The sequence below is a fragment of the Chroicocephalus ridibundus genome, chromosome 1 (genome assembly GCF_963924245.1).
Source record: "Chroicocephalus ridibundus chromosome 1, bChrRid1.1, whole genome shotgun sequence".
NCBI lineage: Eukaryota > Metazoa > Chordata > Aves > Charadriiformes > Laridae > Chroicocephalus > Chroicocephalus ridibundus.
Genome location: NC_086284.1, coordinates 220,704,219 through 220,724,793, shown reverse-complemented (window position 1 = coordinate 220,724,793; position 20,575 = coordinate 220,704,219). Strand labels below are relative to the sequence as shown.

General features: G+C 49.9%; 2 protein-coding genes across 6 annotated transcripts; one reads left to right on the top strand and one right to left on the bottom strand.

The window, feature by feature from the left end:
• Positions 1–608: 608 nt before the first annotated feature.
• Positions 609–5,467, bottom strand: NME6 (NME/NM23 nucleoside diphosphate kinase 6). Of its 5 annotated transcripts, none has more exons than XR_010069618.1 (6): positions 5,172–5,369; positions 4,964–5,087; positions 4,810–4,849; positions 4,190–4,350; positions 855–3,923; positions 609–733 (listed from the first exon to the last, which is right to left on the bottom strand). XR_010069618.1 is itself a non-coding variant. In XM_063323824.1 (6 exons), exons 1-5 carry the CDS (start codon positions 5,259–5,261, stop codon positions 3,757–3,759), a joined length of 582 nt encoding a protein of 193 aa, XP_063179894.1. In that variant the 5' UTR covers positions 5,262–5,370; the 3' UTR covers positions 624–2,527; positions 3,746–3,756. The 5 variants fall into 5 exon arrangements, 4 of the variants coding, with proteins under 4 accessions (XP_063179894.1, XP_063179895.1, XP_063179892.1 ...); XM_063323824.1 differs by having other exon boundaries at positions 624–2,527; positions 3,746–3,923; positions 5,172–5,370; XM_063323822.1 differs by having other exon boundaries at positions 625–2,281; positions 3,746–3,923; positions 5,172–5,368.
• LOC134510474 (rab-like protein 2A) lies at positions 5,416–20,575 on the top strand. The gene is made up of 8 exons (XM_063323821.1): positions 5,416–5,606; positions 5,702–5,731; positions 5,909–5,988; positions 12,210–12,289; positions 13,257–13,368; positions 15,280–15,377; positions 18,591–18,674; positions 18,967–20,575. Exons 1-8 carry the CDS (start codon positions 5,509–5,511, stop codon positions 19,045–19,047), a joined length of 663 nt encoding a protein of 220 aa, XP_063179891.1. The 5' UTR covers positions 5,416–5,508; the 3' UTR covers positions 19,048–20,575.

Genomic DNA, 20,575 nt, shown 5'->3' with positions numbered 1-20,575 from the left:
ATCACGCTGCCTGCCACGGTGCTCACAAGAAAGAAATGGTCAGGCTTGTGAAAGCTGAAGGTGGCCTTAGATGCAGTGACCACGAGATGGAATTCAGAATCCCAACAAAAGGCAGAAAGGCAAAAAGTGTGAGGGCCTGAGGGCACTAATTAAGGCATCTTAAGGTCCCTGACTAGTCCCACTTGGGACCTCCACCCACACTCTGCCCATGGGCCCAAGAGCTCTGCTTCAGCTCAGGCCTGGACTTTAATCCCTGCTACCACGGGCAAAACAATCTCAGCTAGAGGAATTTCAGTAATCTATTGCCAATTAACATAAACTTTTAATTAGTGCTTCAGATACTGAGGAAAAAAATAATTAAAGCAACACTTAGGAAAGCAGCTTTCCTCCCCTTTCCCAGGCTCAGCTGCAACCCAACACTTTCTCTTCCCACTTCCTAGCCCCCGCTCCCATTGTTGTCCCCACACGTTACGCTCGGCTCTTCCCTGTCCCTTTGGTGAGGTGGTGGGCAGCACATGAGGCTGGGGTCAGCGTGTTGTGCTTTCTTTTGCCACTCATTGCTTCTTACTCTTCTCTCCTAGTGCTCTTTCCTTTGGTTCCCCTGCTCAGACACGGCACACCCATGGGCTGAAGTTCCCTCAGGAGTGCACCTGCTCCAACGTGGGTCCTCCACAGGCTGCAGTTCTTCAGAGGAGTCCCTGCTCTGGTACAGTTCCTCCCTGGACTGCAGTCCCTTCAGGGAGAAATGGGCCAATGGGAATTTCAGGAAGTTCTGCAGAGGGAAATGCAAAGTCCTGCACCTGGGCAGGAATAATTCCATGTGCTAATACTCAACTAGGCATCCAAAGAAGTACCTGGGTGTCCTGATGGGCAACAAGCTAACCACGAGCCAGCAATGAACCTCTGTGGCAAAGGCAGGCAACAGCATCCTCAGCTGTATTAGCAAGAGGCGTGCGCCAGCAGGTCCAGGGAGATCTTTCCCCCTCTATTTGGCACTGGTGAGACCACAAACCCACGTTGGAGCAGGTGCACTCCTGAGGGAACTTCAGCCCATGGGTGTGCTGTGTCTGAGCAGGGGAACCAAAGGAAAGAGCACTAGGAGAGAAGAGTAAGAAGCAATGAGTGGCAAAAGAAAGCACAACACGCTGACCCCAGCCTCATGTGCTGCCCACATCTACAGCAGTGTGACCGGCTCTAGGCTCCCCAATACAAGAAAGCCTGGGGAAAACTGCAATCAAGCTTGAACATGATGTGAGGAGAGGCTGAGGGCTGGGACCATTTAGCCTTGAGAAGGCTCAGAGGGATTTATCTGTGTGTACAAATACCTGATGCGAGACAGTAAAGAAAACCTGTGGTATCCAGTGAATAGACAAGAGAAAACAGGCACAAAATGAAATACTAGAAATTTCACCTTTTTTTTGTTTTGTTTTTACTGTAAGGGTGAAAAACAAGGTCCTGAGCAACCTGCTCTAGGGGACCCTCCTTTGAGGTGGGGACTTTAGACAATCTCTAGAGGTCCTTTCCAACACCCAGCTTTCTACGATTCTGTGACTCAGGTACACAGGCAGCACACATGCTAGAACCTGTATATCATGGGTGAGGACTCCAGGGTGTTGCTGCAGTAGAGCGCAGCTGCAGAGGACGCATGGGAAGGCACATGGGTACATGAGTGGCAGGTCAGTCCTCTCCTTCCTCCCCGCATGGCCTTAATTCAGACCATACCCGCCTCAGGGACTCTATTGATATTTAGTATTTCCCTTTCTGCATTTCATCTATCCTTTTTTCAGCAGCTGGTGTCCCCAGGACTGAGGAGAAGTAAAATGACAATTACGATAAAGACAAGATACGCCTCTTTGATCTAAGTGCATGAATCACTTGTCTGTCTTATAAAGGCACATCTTATTTCACAGTGTTCATTAGAAGGAAGTCATAAGATTCCAAAGAATTCATGGCTTTGGTCTTATACCAGGCCTGTTGTTTTCAACAGTAAAGACAGAGATGCCTGAGAAAGAAGCCACAGAATAAAATCACAGGCAAAATAGAAGTAATGCTATTCAGGGAAGACTGCGTGCCAAAGAGATTCAATCCATCTCAGTACTGAAAGTACCAAGGTATTAACAAAGTGCAGTCTTAGATTGTAAGGGTAACAACCATGTCCTCAGTGAGCCTCTCTACTGTGACAACCATCAAACTGCCAGAATTGCACCAAGTTGCGATTGGACATATCCACGTGTCTTCTGTGAGGGAAGAGACACCTCACCAGTCCATACATTCTTCAAACCTGTCAGTAAAACAACAGAAAAGCGATGAAATCCAGAGCAAATAGCTAAGAAACCAAGTTATTACATGCTAAAGTAAGATGATTCCAGGTATCAGAAGGCTGGGGTGACAATAGATGTCGAATTGCTGCCACAGTGAGGGAGTCAAATGGTGCTGAGATACGTGCAAGTCTCTGAAGTGTGTTCTCGGTCCCTTTCTTCATCATTCCTAATGCTCAGTTGCCTTTTGACCACTCCCGACTGTTTAACTGAAAACACATCACACGGGAGAAGTGCTTTACTGAAAACACGTCACATAGTAAAAGTGCGTCTTGTGGAGAGACAGGAGCCCACATATGAAAACTGTCAAGTAAACATGAAATAAAGTTGACAGAATTCAGTTCTCCTTCCATATGTGGACATACAAACATCATTCCTCTGATCAGAGAGCTAAGAGAAGAATACAACAGCTCCCTTAATTTTGAACAAAAGAGGTGTCAGAATGGGTTAATTTCCTTCTAACTGCAGAAAAGAAAAATGGGTTCCTTTGCCTAGGGTAAAAGTCCCAAGACATTAGAAATTTTTTTTCAAAGAATAGGCTTCCTATTAGAAATAGTGCTGCCAGGTGGCAGCTATTAGGTATTCTTCCACACTGGATGCTTCATTTGTGTTCTGGCACATGCCTCTAAGAAAATATATTCTTATTTATACACTTTTAACAGGGTCTGTTAAAGCAACTCACCCCTGGACCTGAGCCCCCCTCCCCCCAAAAATTTCACGTAAAGAGACAACAGATACTTGGTGATACTGCACTGTAATTTACATGGGTGGCACTCTGACATGACACGAGTTGTGACTGCAGCCTTAAGAAGATCTGGAAAACCTTCTGCAGGGAAAAACCGATGGGAGGATGGTCTGCAAGCAGTTCTGTCCTCCCTGCATTTTTTCAGTCTCTGTCCTGGTGTCCTCCTCTATCAGTGGTGAGCCTGGGTCCTGTCAGCAGGTGAGAATCCTTGCAGGACAGGACAGTTAATATTGCCCAGCTTACTGCTGCATTTTTTCATATTCTTTTTCCCCTCTTTTATCCTTAAGGGACTGTGGGAATGGAGCAAATATTAAGAATCTGAGGCCTACTATCAGCAAAACCAACCATATCCTAACTGGAACTATCACCAGCCCTTTGATGAACTCACCTGTACCACTCATACCCAAATAAACACAAAGGACCAGCGGACGGCATGGACAGACCTCTGTATCAGGTTGGAATACTGCTACTTGAGAAGTTTTTGTCCTAAAATGCTGTATGCTGCATGAATGCAACACCTGTATGCTGCATGAATAACATTATCCCAGGTAGCACCACATAACGTCCATTAGGTCTTTCCCTCCCCCACACTCCTAAAAGCCCGACACAGCTTTATGTCTTGTTATGGGGCTGACCCAAACAGCGTGTGCCTAGCAGCTACTTCCAGTTCAGCAAACCATACCCCCAGGTAACTCAGGTCAACTCTTTTTCTTCATCCCCGACAACACAGTGGACACGCTCCTCTGCATTGTAATACACCTGCCCGCAGCGCAGACGTGGCTCTTCCCGCTGGTACCAGAGCTGTTCATTGAACTCTGGGAAAAAAAAGGCAATTTCTCTGCTGGCTGATGCTGGTGAATCTGTTAGAAAACAGAGGAAGAGAAGATGAGAGATGCCAGCCTGGCATGGCAAACATGTGCTATGTTCCAAAGGGAAGGACAGAAGCCAAAAAGAAAGGCACCAGGCTTGGTCGCACCAGGACGGGTGTGAGTGGAGTCTGCGGAAGTGGGCAAATCATTAACTTTGACTCCCGGAATGGAAAGCAAGCAGAGGCAGACAAAATACCATCATTCATGCCTCCCTGAGCTCCAGTCTTTGCCCAACACTCAGCCAAGGACAGATCTACCTGAGCCATGAGTGGTATTCCTGGTGTCAGTGAGGCCATAAGCTCCTCGGATGGAATCTGGGACGCTGTTTCGGGCTCGGAATACTTTGGTGGGTCCCATCAGGGATCTCCAGAGGGGAACAGCATTCTCATGGGCCAAGATATAAGCCCACATAGGGCCACTGAGAAAAGGACCAGGGAAAAGCAGAAGTAGACAAGGTTACAAACAGACAAAGCTCTTTCATTCTTACAAATGCAGTAAGTGCAAAGAAGCAAGGAAGTGCAACTGCCATACAGTGCTTTCTGGAAGGGGAAACAGACATATGACAACACTAGGCACGGCTCAGAAGCAAAACATTTGCACGAATGACTTCCTCCTAGGCGATGGTGCCCACAGCCTTTGAGGATGCCACCCACCAAGCACTACTGTTGTCACAGCGGAGTTGGTCCTGACATTTCTCCACCCTCAAGCCCAGAGCCTTCCCCCTCGGGACACCAGAAGCACCAGCTCCCGGCGAGATGCATCTCACGTCGAGGTGGACCGCGCCGGGTACAGGAGCATCGCTCAGGCCAGACAAGGCTCCACCTGCAAAGCTTCCCCCTTGCTCCCCATGCAGCCGGGCTGCGGGCACGGCAGGTACCTGGCCATGAACTCCACCAGCCGCTGATAGAAGAACCGCCCTGCGGGAGAAAGGGCCCGAGTCACACAGTCCGGCTCCGCCGGCACCGGCCCGTCCGGCGGCCGAGCCCGCTGCTCTGCCGGCCTGCTCCCGGTGGAAGCCCCAGCCCGCGTACCCGCGTGCTCCCGGTAGAAGCGGCGGCTCTCCTCCCGTCCGCAGCGCAGCTCCTTGGCGCGCACGATGAAGAACTGGTGCCTGAGGATGGTTTCGTGCACGGCCTGCGGGCAGAGGCGCAGCGGCTGGGCGGGCGGCGCTCACCTACGGGACCCCATGGGATGTCTCGGGCCGGGCCGGCGGTGCGGCGCGGTCCGCCCAGGCCTCACCTCCAGCACCAGCGGGTGGGCCACGGCGTCCGGCTTCAGCAGCGCCAGCGTCAGCTGCAGCGGCCGCCCGCAGCGACCCGCCGCCGCCATGCCACCCGCGCCGCGCAGCCTCGCGCCGGTGACGCCAAAAGAGACGCGACGTCGCACGCGTGACGCACTAACAAGGGAGAGACGCACGGACGGGACATGAGGCCGGGTCGGGGCCTGGGGAAGGCGGGGTCTGAGGGAGGCTGGGCCTTTTGGAGGCGGAGCCTGATGGAGGCGGGTCCTGAGGGGAGGCGGGTCCTGGGTCGGGCCCCGCCGTGTCGCGTAGCAGCGGGGACGCGGGGGCGGTGTCATGGCGGATGCCCAGCAGGCCCAGGATAAGGCCGCGGCCGGCGCTGAGGAGACCGTGAAGATCATCTGCCTGGGCGACAGCGCCGTGGGCAAGTCCAAGTGCGTGGCCGCCCGGCCGGTTCCCCGCGGGGAGGGGAGGGCGTGGGGGGCGGGTCGGTGCCGCGGCCTAACGCGTGTGCGGTGTCTGTCCGCAGGCTGCTGGAGAGGTTCCTGCTCGACGGCTTGTATCCTTGTGCTGCGCCCTCCGCAGGTGGCGGCCCGGCCCGGCCCGGCGGGAGGCGCGTCCCGGCCCGGGGAACCGCCTCGGCCCCGCCTGTGCGGCGGGTGCCGGCCCGGCGGCGGCGGTCGCTGCGGAGTGGGGGGGGTCATGCTCCTTCGACGGCTCCTTAACACGGTCGCAGCCGCCCCCAGCAGCTCTCCACCTTCGCCCTGACGCTCTACAAGCACCGTGCCCAGGTGGACGGGCAGACGGTCCTCGTGGGTAAGTGGGGAGCGCCCTGCCGGGCATTCCATGGGACCCGGGGGTGGGGTGATGCCGTCCGCGTGCACAGAGGGAAACCGCGGTGGTGCTGGCGACATAAGCAGCAGTGTACGGACGCAAAAACACGGGAGGGGAGCTCCTTGTGGTGGTCAGGAGGATGCCAAACAGTGGTTTGTAGGCAGGGAAACGGGGGAATGAAGGGATCACAGAATCAAAGAATGGTTGAGATTGGAAGGGACCTCTGGAGGTCATCCTGTCCAACCCCCTGTTCAAGCAGGGCCACCTAGAGCCAGTTGCCCAGGACAATGTCTAGATAGCTTTTCAATATCTCTGAGGAGGGAGACTCCACAGCCACTCTGGGCAGCCTGTGCCAGTGCTCAGTCACCATCCAGATCCCCATCCCTGGAGACATTCAACCCACCCCTGGAAACATTCCAGGCCAGGTTGGATGAGGCTCTGAGCAGCCTGTTCTAGTGGAAGGTGTTCCTGCTCATGGCAGGGGGTTGGACTGCATGGCCTATAAAAATCCCTCCCAACCCAAACTATTCTATGATTCTGTGATCATTAATGAAGATGTTGCACAGGATCAGACCCAGTATTGACCCCTGGGGTACACTGCTAAGTTTCTGGCCTCCAACTAGACTTCATGCCCCTGATCACCACCTCTGGGCTGGCCATTCAGCCACTTTTCAGTCCACCTCACTGTCTGCTCATCCAGCCCATATAGCAACAGCTTCTCTATGAGGCTTTTATGGGAGACAGTTCCAAAAGCCTTACTGAAGTCTAGGTAGATGATAGCCACGGCTCTCATCTACCAGGCCAGATCACTGTTCAGTTATCAGGTTCTTCAGCTATGCCAGTAATCTTTTACATTTGACTTCCAGACAAGGGCATATCTAAGTCAAAGATTATCTTTTTTTTTTTTCCAAGGGATTGAATACTTGTCAAAGTAATTGCTGCAAGAATCCTGGTTTAGCTGTGTTAGTCACTGTTAGTCAAAGTGCTTGTTGCTCAGGATGGAGTGGCATGATAGAACTAAGCTAACAAGGATTTAAATTTTATCATGAAGCTAAGATAGCTGCCCATGAAAGTTGCAGTCCTTTTCCCCTGTGTACCACCAGCATTCGCTTACAGTCCATTGTCAATCCTGTCCATTGTCAAGTCAGTTCAGGAAGCTAACCATGCATATTAACCACTCACAAAGTAAGCAAATGGGTTTCTACTCTTTTGGCTTCCTAAAACATTTCACTGTGGAGGCTTATCCACACCAGTGCTGGTGAAAGGGGCAGGTGGGAACATACTAGCAAAGGAAGGATGGGTTGAGCATGAGCTTGCTCTTTGTTGTGAGGTAGGTATTATGTCAGTTTAGCTGCAGTATCAAACTGCCTTCAGACACCTTTACTATGTCAATATAGTAAATGAGTGAGAAGAAATATGCCATATGCTAATTACAAAATAGTCTACAGTGGGATATAGCTGCCTATCAACACCAATTCTAAAAATCCATGCCATAGCTTACTTTATTAGATCTACTGTTTTAGTTGCTGGGGTTTTAAATACATTTTAACACGTTCTGTTATTGGTCATTTTTTTATTGGGTATTTTTGGTTGGTTAATTACTTTGAGTGTATTTACCGATGGCTATGTTTCAAGTTTATTGAATATTTAAATTCTTTCTCTGGATATGTCTAGCCTGCATGATCTTATCATAAAATTCCACCTGTTTTATCTCAATCTTTATTAGTTTTTTTGATAGACTGCAAACATTCTAGTTCTATCAGTCATCTGTTTATCAGTCATACTCTCAACTATCCCATAACTTCCATTTTACTACAAGTGCTAACTTTCTGATGTTTGTCAATGGAGCATTGGTTTCATTTAGGTGAATTAGCCTCTGACAGCACAGTATTGTTCACTGTGTGATACAGGTGGAAGTTCAAGAAAAACATTGTTTTATTCTGTGGTTTGAGTTGATACTCTGTACTGCTGCCTGTATCACTGCAATTTCTGTGTTGTCAGAGTCTTGCAGCTCTGGAAGAGGCTGTGAGAGGTCATCTTGCACATCTCTGCACAGGAGAAACCCTTTACTTAATGATACTCTTCACTGAGATATATATCTATATATATTTATATTTATATACAATGTATTTAAAGACTTCCAATGGCAAACGCTGCTTAGGCCATCTGTTGCAACATATCAGGGTTCTTACTGCTAGAAAGTGTTTCTTTCTTGATACTTCTTTATTCAAGGTAAACCAGTTATTTCCTGTGTTTTCCTGAGCACTGAACAAGTTTTCCCCCTTCCTGTTTGCACGAGCTTTCTACATGTTTGAACACTGTACGTTTCCCCTTTATTAGTGAATGAAAAACTGGACATGAGCCGTCAGTATGCGCATGCAGCCCAAAAAGCCAATGGATCCTGAGCTGCATAAAAAGAAGTGTGGCCAGCAGGTTGAGGGAGGGTATTGTCCCCCTCTGTTCTGCTTGAGACCTCACCGGGAGCACTGCAGCCAGCTCTGGGGTCCTCGGTACAAGACAGACACGGACCTGTTAGAGCAGGTTCATGAAAATTATCAGGGCCCTGGAACACCTCTGCTATGGAGAGAGCCTGAGAGAGCTGGGGCTGTTCAGCCTGGAGAAGAGAAGGCTCTGGGGAGGCCTTATTGCAGCCTTGCAATATATGAAGGGGGCTTATAAGAAAGATGGCGAAAGGCTTTTTACTAGGACCTGTATTGACAAGACAAGGGGCAACAGTTTTAAACTGAAAGAGGGCAGGTTTAGATTGGACATAAGGAAGAAATGTTTTATGTGGATGGTGGTGACACTCAGGAACCACTGGCCCAGGTTGCCCAGAGAAGCTGTGGCTGCCCCATCCCTGGTGGGGTTCAAGGCCAGGTTGGACGGGGCTTGGAGCAACCTGGGCTGGTGGGAGGTGTCCCTGCCCAGGGCAGGGGGTGGCACTGGGTGGCCTTTAAAGGTCCCTTCAACCCAAACCATTCTGTGATTCTGTGATTCTATGTCTTCTGTCTTTTAGGGTAAACAACCCCACTTTATTCTGTCTTTTCTCATCTTTTCTAGGTTTCCTAGATCCCTTGTCATTCTTTATGGTTCTTCTGAATTCTGTTCAGTTGGTTCATGTTTGAAATATGTTTTACAAATACAGAGATGGTTCTTTGTCAGAGTTTTATCAGTGTACATCATCAGTTTCAGTGAGGAAATGCTGCAATTCTTAAACAACTATTGTCTGTAATATAGCAAAACATCACCCACCTATTTTGCTGGTTGCATTGCTCCTAACCTAGTTAGTAGCAATAGTTTCAATAATAAACTAGTGCAGGTAAACTGGGATGGTTTTTAATATGGTTCCATATAAGTTCATAGGGAGAATTAGAAACCATCCTGGGAGGCAAGAAAGACGATGAACATCTGATTATGGGCTTCAAAAGAGGGCTGTATTCCAAACAGCTAAGGTAATCTGTGGATATAAAATCAGAATATTAATTCCAGAGGTTTTATAGCTATCCCAAATTTGAAACATTACACTAAGACTCCTTTTTGAACCTACTACAGCAAGACTGTGTCTAATTCTTATTTCTGCCATTCAATAAAAGCATTGAAAAATGGTGGAGGTTTGTGGTGGGTTGACCTTGGCTGACCACCAGGTGCCCACCAAGCCACTCTGTCACTCCACCTTCTCAACAGGACAGTGGGAGAAAATATGATGAAAAAGCTCGTGGGTAGAGGTAAGGACAGGGATGTTACTTACCAGTTACCATCATGGGCAAAACAGGCTTGACTTGGGAAAATTAATTTAATTTATTGTCAATTAATTGTAATGGAGTAGAATAGTAAGAAGTAAAACAAAACTAAAACCACCTGCACTCCATCATCCCTCCTTTTTTCCCAGGCTCAACTTCACTCCTAAATCTTCTACCTCTTCCTCCTCCCCCTGAGCAGTGCAGGGGAATAAGGAATGGGGATTGTGCTGAGTTCATAGCACTTTGCCTCTGCTGCTCTTTCCTCCTCACAGTCTTTCTCTGCTCCAGCATGGGGTCTCTCCCATGGGATACAGTCCTTCACAAACTGCTCCAGCATGGGTCCTTTCCATGGGGTACAGCCCTTCAGGAACGCACTGCTACAATGTGGGTCTCCCATGGCCACGGGTCCTGCCAGCGAACCTGCTCCTGCAGGGGCTGCTTTCCACAGGCCTACAGCTCTTGCCAGGAGCCTGCTCCAGTGTGGGGTCTCCATGGGGTGCAGCTTCCCTCAGGGCACATCCACCTGATGTGGCGTGTGGTCCTCCCCAGGCTGCAGTGTGGACATCTGCTCCACCACAGTCCTCCAGGTGGAGGACACCTGGACACAGGGGCACCACCTGCCTCACCATGATGTTCCCCATTGGCTGCAGGGGACTCTCTGCTCCGGCACCTGGAGCACCTCCTCCCACTCCTTCTTCACTGATCTTGGTGTCTGGAGGGTTGTTGCACTCACATTTTCTCACTCCCCTCCCTACAGCTGCTGTGCAGTGGTTTTTTATCCCTTCTTAAAGATGTTCTCACCAACATTGCAGATTGGGTGTGATTTGGCCAGAGGTGGGTCTGTCTTGGAGCTGACTGAAACTGGTTCTGCATGACGTGGGGTCAGCTTCTGGTACCTTCTCATAGCAGCCACCCCTGCAGCCTCCCCCCTTACAAAAACCTTGCCACTTAAACCCAAGACAAGGTTTCAGGGAAGAGCCACAAGAACACTTGAAAGGTGGTAAAAAGGGGCCTATTTATGAGAGATTTGGTCTGGTTAGCTTCTCAAGGAGAAGGTAAAACATCAGAGAACAGGACCTTGGTACAAAAGGAGGCTTCAGCATAGCAAGAAATATTTAACAGACTCTAGCTGATGTTAGGTAAACTCAAATAAAAGATGAGGTGGTTTGTTTTTTTTAACCAGGAAGTGAAATTACTATTAAGGCAACTTGCAGAAGTATGGATTCATATGTTGGGGACTTATTTTTAACACGGATTGTTAAGTAGCTTGCTCTAGTTTAAGTAATTCATCTGGCCTGTTATACAGAATTCGCAGGGTCTTCTGTCCTCACCTTTTATGAACGTAATGCTGATCATCCAAGCTCCCCTGCAGAGAAGACCTGATATGAGGGGCGATTTATAAAGGCGGGTAGTTTGATCTGAAGGCTTTAAATTATGCTGAATTACCACTTCCCTTGCTAGTTTAATTTTCACTCTGCTGAGTTGTTCTTAGTGGCCATCACCAAATTCTGTGTGGTAGAGTTAGGATTGCATTAAAGTGTAGCGTATTGCTTTATGAATCTTATTTTTCCCAAGGATTTTAAGGTTAATAAATTCCTATGTTGTGGAGTGACATGGGGTATGACAAGCAAGATCTGGAGGATTTCGTCACTCCAGTAACTAAAAAATGAAAAATCATGATTTTCCCTAAGCCATGGCAAGTGCTCTCATGAGAGCTGCCGCATTGTTTGAGAAGTTAATTGAGGGACGCTCAGTAGATGGTGGTAACGGCACCTCTTTTTTCCTTGTAAGTGAGGATTCTGAAATGGCACATTAAAAAGATCAGGCAGTTTTAGAAGCTAAGCAAAATTACACAAAATGAATGCAAATGTGTTCTGACAAGTACTTGTCTATATTTTGGGCAGTTTAAGAAGTCATGAACTTTTTTATTATGAAGAAGTAATGAACTGGAACCTGTCTGTCTCAGGCTAACTTACTTACCCTTCATAACTTTAGAAGGAGTCGTGCCCCTGGAAAGTGCAGCGAGAGGCGGTGGAGCATGTCCTGTGTCAGGCACCTAGCTATTTATCGCTGTGTCAGAAGTAAAGTTGTTTCAAGACATATAGATTTTGTTTCCTGTTGACAATTCTAGTAACAAAGTACCATACATTGTTATCACTCTTTGCACTGTTGACTTTTAGCTTTGTCTTACTGTCCTTTATAAGTCACGTCACTGCTGACTTCTCTTTTGCTAAGATGTTGATAGCGATGTTTAGTGTCAGCACACCTCATAACTCGGCCTAGCTAAGAAAAGGTCCTGGTTTTGCATGACCTCTTAGCCTTGGAATGTTTCTGATTAGTGAGGTGAAAGCTAATTTGTGACCCTGAGTAGAAGGACTGGGCTTTGCATCCTGGGTTTAAGTTGTGAGGAAAATAGAACTCGGAAAGTTGTGTCATTCTAAGGTTGTTTTTTGTGTCTTACAGACTTCTGGGACACAGCTGGACAGGAGAGGTTCCAGAGCATGCATGCGTCCTATTACCATAAGGCTCATGCTTGTATCATGGTAAGGGTAGTGCCTCAGCTGTGATCTGATAGAATTTTGACTAGTAACAGTCCTGGCTGACGCTTGGAGCGTATGTTACTTTTTATGATTACTCTGGCTTCTATTTCTTGTCTCTTCCAGTGGTTTAAAAAACTCTCCTATATAGTTCTTTCTTCTTTCAGATAAAACCAGTGTAGCTGCGTATGTTTAGCTCTCTTCTGTCTTTCCTGATAGCACTCTTACTATATTCCGTGGCTTTGCTGTCCTCTAAATTTCCTTACTTTTGTCACCGTGTTTCCGGTAAGGTGGTACATACAACTGAATGTACTCATTTAGAAGCAGTTCTGTCAGAGGTGGTGCAAGTGAGAAGGCATTCCTTGTTCTGTGATGAGACTACTGGAGGATTACATAGTACAAAACTGTTCTGACATGTTCTGCAGGGGACTACATAAGACATTCTTCTTTGGTTTTCTGCCCTTTCTATTTTCCTATACTTTGCGCTTCCCATTTAGTAGCTCAGATCAGTCTTGTTTCCTACTCCTGACCCGCTTACGTCTCTTGATTTGTACTGTTGCTCTAACTTTCAGCTACTTCTCATCACTTGTGAGCATCAGTCAACTTCATTGATATTATAATTGTTAATTGTTAAAATAGAGAAGCCTCACATCTGACCCTGCTTAGCAGAACAGATCTTTCCTAGTGCTTGTTCACCGTCATGGGTGATAGACTGCTTGTTGTAATACAAAATAAGAATGTAAAGGAAAACAAGGGACTGTTTCCTGCATCATGCAAAGGAAGAGACTGTCTACATGTTTCAAGGCTTGCTCGATATTCTCCCTTTTCTCCTTCCTCCTTTCTAACAAAGGCTGGTTTCCTTTGTTGATGTCCTCCTGGGAAAATTCTTGATTCTGTACTTGTGTTTGGTGCAGTGGTTTGATTGGGAGCCGTCCTGCTGTTGGCCCCATGATAACTGGTTCTTTTTTGGAAGGTGTTTGATGTGCAGCGGAAAGTCACCTACAAGAACTTAAACAGCTGGTACAAGGAGCTGAGAGAATTCCGCCCAGAGATTCCTTGCATTGTGGTGGCCAACAAAATTGATGGTGAGTATATCTTCTTCTTTCAACCTCTCTGGATTGTGATGTGATTCTTTTCTGACCTGGCTGAGAAAGAATGTCATTCATGGGTTAGGTCCAGATGAGTTCTTGAGTATTAGTCCCTCAGAGCTGTATTTTATCAAAGGAATAGCTGGGTCCTCTACTGACCTTGCATGCTGTCTTATAGGCTCTTGTCCTTGTTTGACTAGCAATTAAAAATACAAATTTGATCCATTTAAGGTTTATTCAAGTGATGTCCTTCCGATTCTGTCCTTACCGCGCTGCCCATTTCATCCAGTAAGAACCCAAAAGCTGATTGGACCAGTACCTAGTCAAAAATTGTTGGATGTCTTGCTGGAAAAAGAGGATAACTTGTTATGTGGCTTCCCCTGATACAGTCAGTAACTGTCTGTCTTGCTAATTCAGCCTGCAGGATTCCGTAGGACTCCTCTGTGCTAAAGTGCCTAAATGTACCTGCTGACAAAATTGTTCACCTTCCCCTGCAGGCAACTGGATGATTCCCTCCTCTTAGGAAAGCCAGCTTGGCATTCATTATTGCTATCATTGGGGTTGTGATCTGTCTCTGGCACCTTGTGAGAGCGTGTAACACAGCAGCTCTCTGCTCAGCATCAGTGAGAGAACACATACCCTTAGGACCACATTCTCCTGCGATTCTCTATCAAGTGCAGTGTCAGACATGGGCTTCCTTGCTGACATTCATGGTAGAAATCATCACAGCTATGAATAGGTGTCTGCACCTGAATAAGGTGTCTGGGGTCCCCCTGTAGTCTAAGGAAATTCATTTGGTTCAGAGGTGTGGTTTGGGCCATGATTGATCTCACCTAGTAAAAGCGTTTCCTATAGGATGTGTCAAGCCAGCCTTGAGTCCGCTGGTTGCACGGACTGTACAGGAGGTCCGAGGGAAATGGACTTGGTGTTGACAGCCATATTGTAGACAGAACCTCTGTGTAGATGAATCCTGCTCTTAGTGCTCTACATGCACTAAGAGCACATAGAGCACTAAGTCCTCTGCCTTTCCTTCTTTGCTGTATTCCACCCGGACTAGGAAATGATCAGTCCACAGCTCTTCACACAGGCCCAGTCTGCAGAACGGTTGATCCAGCTTCCTGCAAAGCAGGCTGCCTGGGCAGCTGCCTGGGCAGTGCTCACTGAGAAGCGTCTGGAGACTGAACTGCTTCAGCTGTTGCTTCTATGAGAAAATCACCTGGAGTCACCCTCCTGTGCTGGCGTACAGGCTGTCTGTCTATCACAACTTTGAGCTGCTGGTGCTGTGTCAGCACCTCCTGTAAATATGCAGTAGATTTGTTCTAAAAATGAAGTAAAGCCTCTGGCCTACTGAGGTTGGGGTAGCTGGACCTAACTGCCTGTTAAGTAAACATATATAACAGTTGAGTCATTTGTACACTGTGAGCGTGCCCCTGACTCACAGAATTATAGGTAACGTGGCATAAGGGCAGTGGAGAGTTCGGGCTAGAAAGGCCAAACTGGAGGGAGAGGCACGACTAGTACTGGCGATGGTGTCTGAGTCATGTGGACACTGAAAAATCGTAGGGATGTGCCTGGAAAGCCTTCACAGTTGTCGCACAGCAAGTGATATGTTCTAAGCTGCAAAGCACTATTCATTTATAGCACATCAGCATCCATCTGTAATTTAGTCAAGTACCATGGATAAACCAACAAGAACTCTCTTCTTTTTGTTTCTTTTTGGTAATGGTTTGCTGCTGCTTTTAAAACACTATAGCTTTTGGGGAGAACACTCATAGCCTTGTAGTACAGTGAAAAGGTCTTGACAGCTAAAGCAGGCTCTGGTCTCCATCTGTTCCACCACTTCTGCATATGTTGGCATTCTGCCTACAGTGATGTCTTACTGACCACTTCTCCTTTTTTTTCCCCCAGCGGACATGAAGGTGACCCAGAAAAGCTTCAACTTTGCCCGGAAGTTCAGTTTGCCCTTTTACTTTGTGTCTGCTGCAGATGGCACCAATGTAGTGAAGGTAAAAACATAGCCAAGGTCCAGCATGGGGGGGCACCAGTGGTTTTTGGAGAGGGTGATTAGCAAAGGAGAAAAACTGTGCTGCCAGAAGCAGTTTCTTCCCCTGTAACACCTTTCCCTTAACATGTTGTCCTTCAGCCTGCTCTCTCCAAGGCGTTCTTGGTCTGCCACATTTCCCGAGCCCACTCCTCTCCCCTCCGTCTGTTGTGTCCCCTCCTCGCTGCTTGGATCACCCACTGTGCATAACCTCAGCCCCCAGGAAGGCCCCAATTGCCTCCTGCAGCAAAAAGCTGCATTTGGCTCCCATTTGGGAAAAATACCAATTTCCCACGTTAGTTAGTTTGGCACTGAGAATATCCTGCTCTGTTCCCGATGGGCCATGGCAAAGCCAGCGTCGTCCTGCAGTCTGCTTCCTCCCTCTGCTCCTGCTCACTCAGCTGCACTCCCCATCTGCTTTGCAGGAAAAGCATCTTCTTGCATGACATGCAACCTGCTTTATTTGAAGACAAGTCACAAATTATTTTTGCCAGAGCCCTAGTCCCAGCCCGTGCCTGTGCTTTGTGTTCGAAAGGCCTGCTGTCAGCACATCATCCCCATCGTCTGGCAATCGGAGCGCTCATACCAGGGAGGCATGGATCTGCATGGGTGCAGGCAGGGCGGCAGGACGGGGTGAGGAGGGATGGTGGGACATCATCTGAGCTTGGTTTGCACAGACACAAGAATGCAAATTATGGAGGTAGGAACAAGGTGTGGGGGGGGTTGAGGGACCTCTTGAGATTGCAAAAGGGTAGCGTCCCTTCAGTGCCATGAGCTCACAGGGGAACGGGGGGCAGCTCTTGGGCAATGGGACTGCTTTTCCCGGGAAGCTGACCAGCTAATCCTGCCCTATCCCGTGGTCCAGGGAAGCACAGCTGGGTCTTCTCCTCTGTGGCACAGCCCTCTAGGAGCGTAGCCCTCTAGGAGCTTCTGCCACTCACTTCCCATCTTCCCAGCAAGGACCATGTGGGGACAAGCGTCTGTCACGCTCCTAAGGCAGCCCAGAGGGTGGTGGGGCAGGGCTGATGCTGCAGCACCCGCGGCAGAGGAAACGTCACCTCAAGGCCAGCTGCAGCCCCGCTCAGTGCCAAGCCACGGTCCAGGCACAGGACAGACAAACAGATGCTCCAAGCGGCTCTTGGGGACCCTGGTCCCTTGGGATGTGGCAGTGCCCACCTGGGCAGCCGCGGTGGGAGGAGGCAGGTCCCCACACACTGGGTCGGGCGCTGCTGCCCCATGTTGGAAAGAGAGAGGCCAGGAACGTGGCCAGAGCCTCCCGCTGCTCCTCAGCTCCTGGCCGGCATGTCTGCGCTGGTGCAGGGCAGCAGCCTCTGAGGACAGGGGCAGGCGCGGGCCAGGGAGCACAGCCTGGCCTATGGCAAGCCCCATGGCGGCCGGCTTCAGCCTCCCCCTCACCAGCACCAGCCCGACCCAGCCGCAGGGCCACAGGACCAGCAACCAAAACACCAGCAGAGTTGCGGGAGGTCATCCTCCCCCTCTGCTCTGCCCTGGGGAGGCCACATCTGGAGCACTGTGTCCAGTCCTGGGCCCCCCAGTTCAAGAAGGACAGCGAACTGCTGGAGAGAGTCCAGTGGAGGCTACGAAGATGATCAAGGGACTGGACCATCTCTCTTATGAGGAAAGGCTGAGAGACCTGGTGCTGTTCGGCCTGGAGAAGAGAAGACTGAGAGAGGATCTCATCAGTGCTCATCAATAGCTAAAGGGCGGGTGTCAAGAGGATGGGGTCAGACTCTTCTCAGTGGTGCCTGGTGACGGGACAAGGGGCAACGGGCACAAGCTGGAACACCGGAAATTCCGTCTCAACATGAGGAAAAACTTCTTTACTGGGAGGGTACCAGAGCCCTGGCACAGGCTGCCCAGAGAGGCTGCGGAGTCTCCTTCTCTGGAGATATTCCAAACCCACCTGGACGTTTTCCTGTCCAGCCTGCTCTGGGTGACGGGAGTTGGACCAGATGATCTCCGAAGGTCCCTTCCAACCCCCACCATTCTGTGGTTCTGTGATTCTGAAGCCATTCTGAGCCGGGCTGCAAGAGCCGTGACAGCCTGGGTGGCCTGCAGTGAGCCAGTCCCTGCCATGCTGTTTGAGATTTTCCAGGAGCTCCTTGTTCATCCATGCAGGCTTCCTGACGTTTTTGCCTGACTTCCTCTTTGTTGGAAGGCATCACCCCTGAGCTTGGAGGAGGTCCTCCTTCGCTCCAGGGCTTTATTCTACGGGACTCTCCCAAGCAGATCCTTGAAGAGGCCAAAGTCTGCTCTCCTGAACTCCAGGGTAGCGATCTTATTGTGCGCCCACCTTGTCGCCCTAATGATCTTGAACTCCAGCATCTTATGGTCACTGCAGCCAAGGCTGCCTTTGAGCTTAACGTTCCCCACCAGCCCCTCCTTGTTGGTGAGAACAATGTCCAGCATGGCACCTCTCCTCGTTGGATCCTCTGTCCCTTTGAGAAGGAAGTTATCATCAGGGCGTTCCAGGAATTGCTTATGCCTGGTCCTGGATTGCTTATGCCCTGCTGTGTTGTCCCTCCAACAGATATCAGGGTGGTTGATGTCCCCCATGAGGACAAGGGCTTGTGAACGTGAGGCTGCTCCTGTCTGTCTATACAGGGTTTCGTCCACTTGGTCTTCCTGGTCGGGTGGTCTGTAGCAGACCCCCACTGTAACATCACCTGTCCCTGCCCTCCCTTTAACCGTGACCCATAAGCTCTTGGTTGGCGCCTCATCCATCCCCAGGTGGAGCTCCATGCACGCCAGCTTGCCATTGACACAGAGAGCAACACCCCCTCCTCATCTCCCCTGCCTGTCCTTCCTGAAGAGCCTGTATCCTTCCATTCCAACACTCCAGTCATAGGAGCCATCCCACCACAACTCCCTGATGCCAACAGATCGTAGACCTGCAGGTGTGCGCGTGTCCCTAACAGCTATTTGCCTCAGCACCCAGGAGACCCCTGTACAGTCCAAGGACACGGGGACTGCTGTAGGCACAGAGAGCAGAAAACGGGCTAGTACACCTGTTGGGCTACTTGTGAGGTCCTGGTAGCTATAGGTAGTTGCCAAGTTTGGTTGTGTTTTTTTTTCTTGGGGCGTGGGAACAGTTTCCATATGTTACAGAAGCCCAGTGCCCCTTACTTTGAGTGACAAGCATTCTCCTTCCCATCAGCTCTTCAACGATGCTATCAAACTGGCAGTTGCTTACAAGCAGAATTCGGGAGATTTCATGGACGAGGTCATGCGAGAACTGGAGGTAAGAAAGGCTCTGCTCCCTGCGCTCCTCCTAAGTGATGAGCAGCTCTGCTTTTTTGCCTCAGGGAAAGCAGAGCCTGTGGCAAAGGGTGAAGCTTTGCAGGCATGGAAAGATTTGCCTTCTGCTGGTGACACCGTGGGCTTTGTGTGCTGCTGGCATCTAGGTTGGAAGGGGTGAGGTGATGACCCTCTGAAGAGCCCACGCTGCCCTAGGCCGAATTTGAAAGAACCGCAGCAGAGCGTAGCTGTTGCTCTCAGGCTTCTCAGCAGTTCCTTCTCCTGCTCCTTTCCAGAACTTCGACCTGCAGAAGAGGAGTGAGAATTTGTCGGATCAAGAGGAGAGCTGCCCTGAAGAGACGCCGCCATCTGCCTAAGCCCCGGACCCTGACTTGTTTTCTCCCTTTGCTCTAGATTTCTGGGGTTAGTTAGAGCTGGCCTTCACAGAGAAAGGTGTTTTTTCTCGTGCCCTGAGAGCTCTGGTGAAGGGCAGCTGGGCCTCTGCCCTTCTTGTGGGGGACGGTCTGGGCCTCCGTCCTTGGCTTGGCCTGAGCCACTGCACGTCACGGTCAAGGGCAGGGCGAGAGTAGCCACACGGTTGCTCGTTACTGCATGCTTCTTCAAGGCAAAGCTTGCCAGGAGAGCTAAGCCACTCTTGCACCTGCAGGGCAGGGTCCTGCCCAGAGGCTTTAACGGTACCCACTGGAGCAGACAAACACTAAAGAAATTTTTTTTCTAAAGCTTTGAGCTTGCATCCTTCCTGCACTTTTGTTGCAAGGCAGCCCAGTTACTCCACAGCGCAAGTCCAGCTGCCAGCCCTCCCCACTGCTTTCGCAGCCCGGCCAGCGCTGCCTCTCTGTCCACCCTGTGATCTCTGCCGCAGAGTTTCTTTGGGTTTTCTTCCCCATTCTGCTACGGAGCAGCCAGCTCCAGTAGACTTCTGAACACGGGGGATTTCTCCCGCCGGGTCTGGTAGAGCCGAATCAGGTGGACTCTCACACCCAGGAGGCTTGTCCTATCCCAGCCCGATGGATGTGGCGGCTGCTGCTCCCATGGGTCTGCTCAAGAGACTTGTGCTGCATTCCAAAGAGACAGACAGACAGACAGACACACACACACACACACACTTACACAATTAATGTGACCAGCAAAACAGATTGACATAGCCAGAGCAATGCCTTTACCCGCACCCACGTATATGTAACCACCATGTGCATAAACATGAACTCAGTCCAGTCCTTTTCTGCCTTCCCACACGCTCAGTTTACTAGTGAAACATAAACACACCTTCACCCCTAGATTCATAAGCACAGCGTGTTCTCAGATTCCTCAACTAACAATATGGACGTTAAGTCCATGTAATAGCTGTGGCTGGATGTCAAACTCCTTACGCAGTCATCGGTGCAAACCTCGGGTCTTCCTAGTTCCGTGTCTCCTGGGTCACAAGAGAGTCCAGTTTCAATTTCACTGGTGCATTGCACACACACACAGACACACACGCGGGGATCCCACCAGAAGCCGGCCTAAGCCACTTTGCGTTCCCAACTGCTGTCCCCAAGACCTCTAGCCCCCCACGACCTGTGTTCCCTTCTTCCACTGCCCCCTCACCCTCCTCTGTGACCAGGCACATCGCCAGCCCTCGGGAGTGACTCTTGCCCTTTGTGCCCCACGGTGTGCCTGCAGCCCCACTCCGCAGGTGCTGGGCAGGGAAGTCCTTCCCTTGCACAGGAGACTGAATTGGAGCGAGGCACGGTTAGCTGAGAAAATCGGCAACTTTATTTCAACAACCGTCATCGTCCGCACCTGCGTACACTCGGAGGAGCGTGGGCAGGACTGAGCAGGCCTTTGGCACTGAGGCTGCCTTTGGATCGGCAGGTGTTGCCCCAGAAGGAGACGCGGTGGAAC

Coding starts and splice junctions, on each gene's coding strand:
- NME6 (XM_063323825.1), bottom strand. CDS start 5,261: ATGGCGGCGGCGGGTCGCTGCGGGCGGCCGCTGCAGCTGACGCTGGCG. Junction 5,088..5,171: donor CCCACCCGCTGGTGCTGGAG/GTGAGGCCTGGG, acceptor CCGCCCGCCCAG/CCGCTGCGCCTCTGCCCGCA. Junction 4,850..4,963: donor CTTCTACCGGGAGCACGCGG/GTACGCGGGCTG, acceptor TTTCTCCCGCAG/GGCGGTTCTTCTATCAGCGG.
- LOC134510474 (XM_063323821.1), top strand. CDS start 5,509: ATGGCGGATGCCCAGCAGGCCCAGGATAAGGCCGCGGCCGGCGCTGAG. Junction 5,607..5,701: donor AGCGCCGTGGGCAAGTCCAA/GTGCGTGGCCGC, acceptor GTCTGTCCGCAG/GCTGCTGGAGAGGTTCCTGC. Junction 13,369..15,279: donor GGTGGCCAACAAAATTGATG/GTGAGTATATCT, acceptor TTTTTCCCCCAG/CGGACATGAAGGTGACCCAG.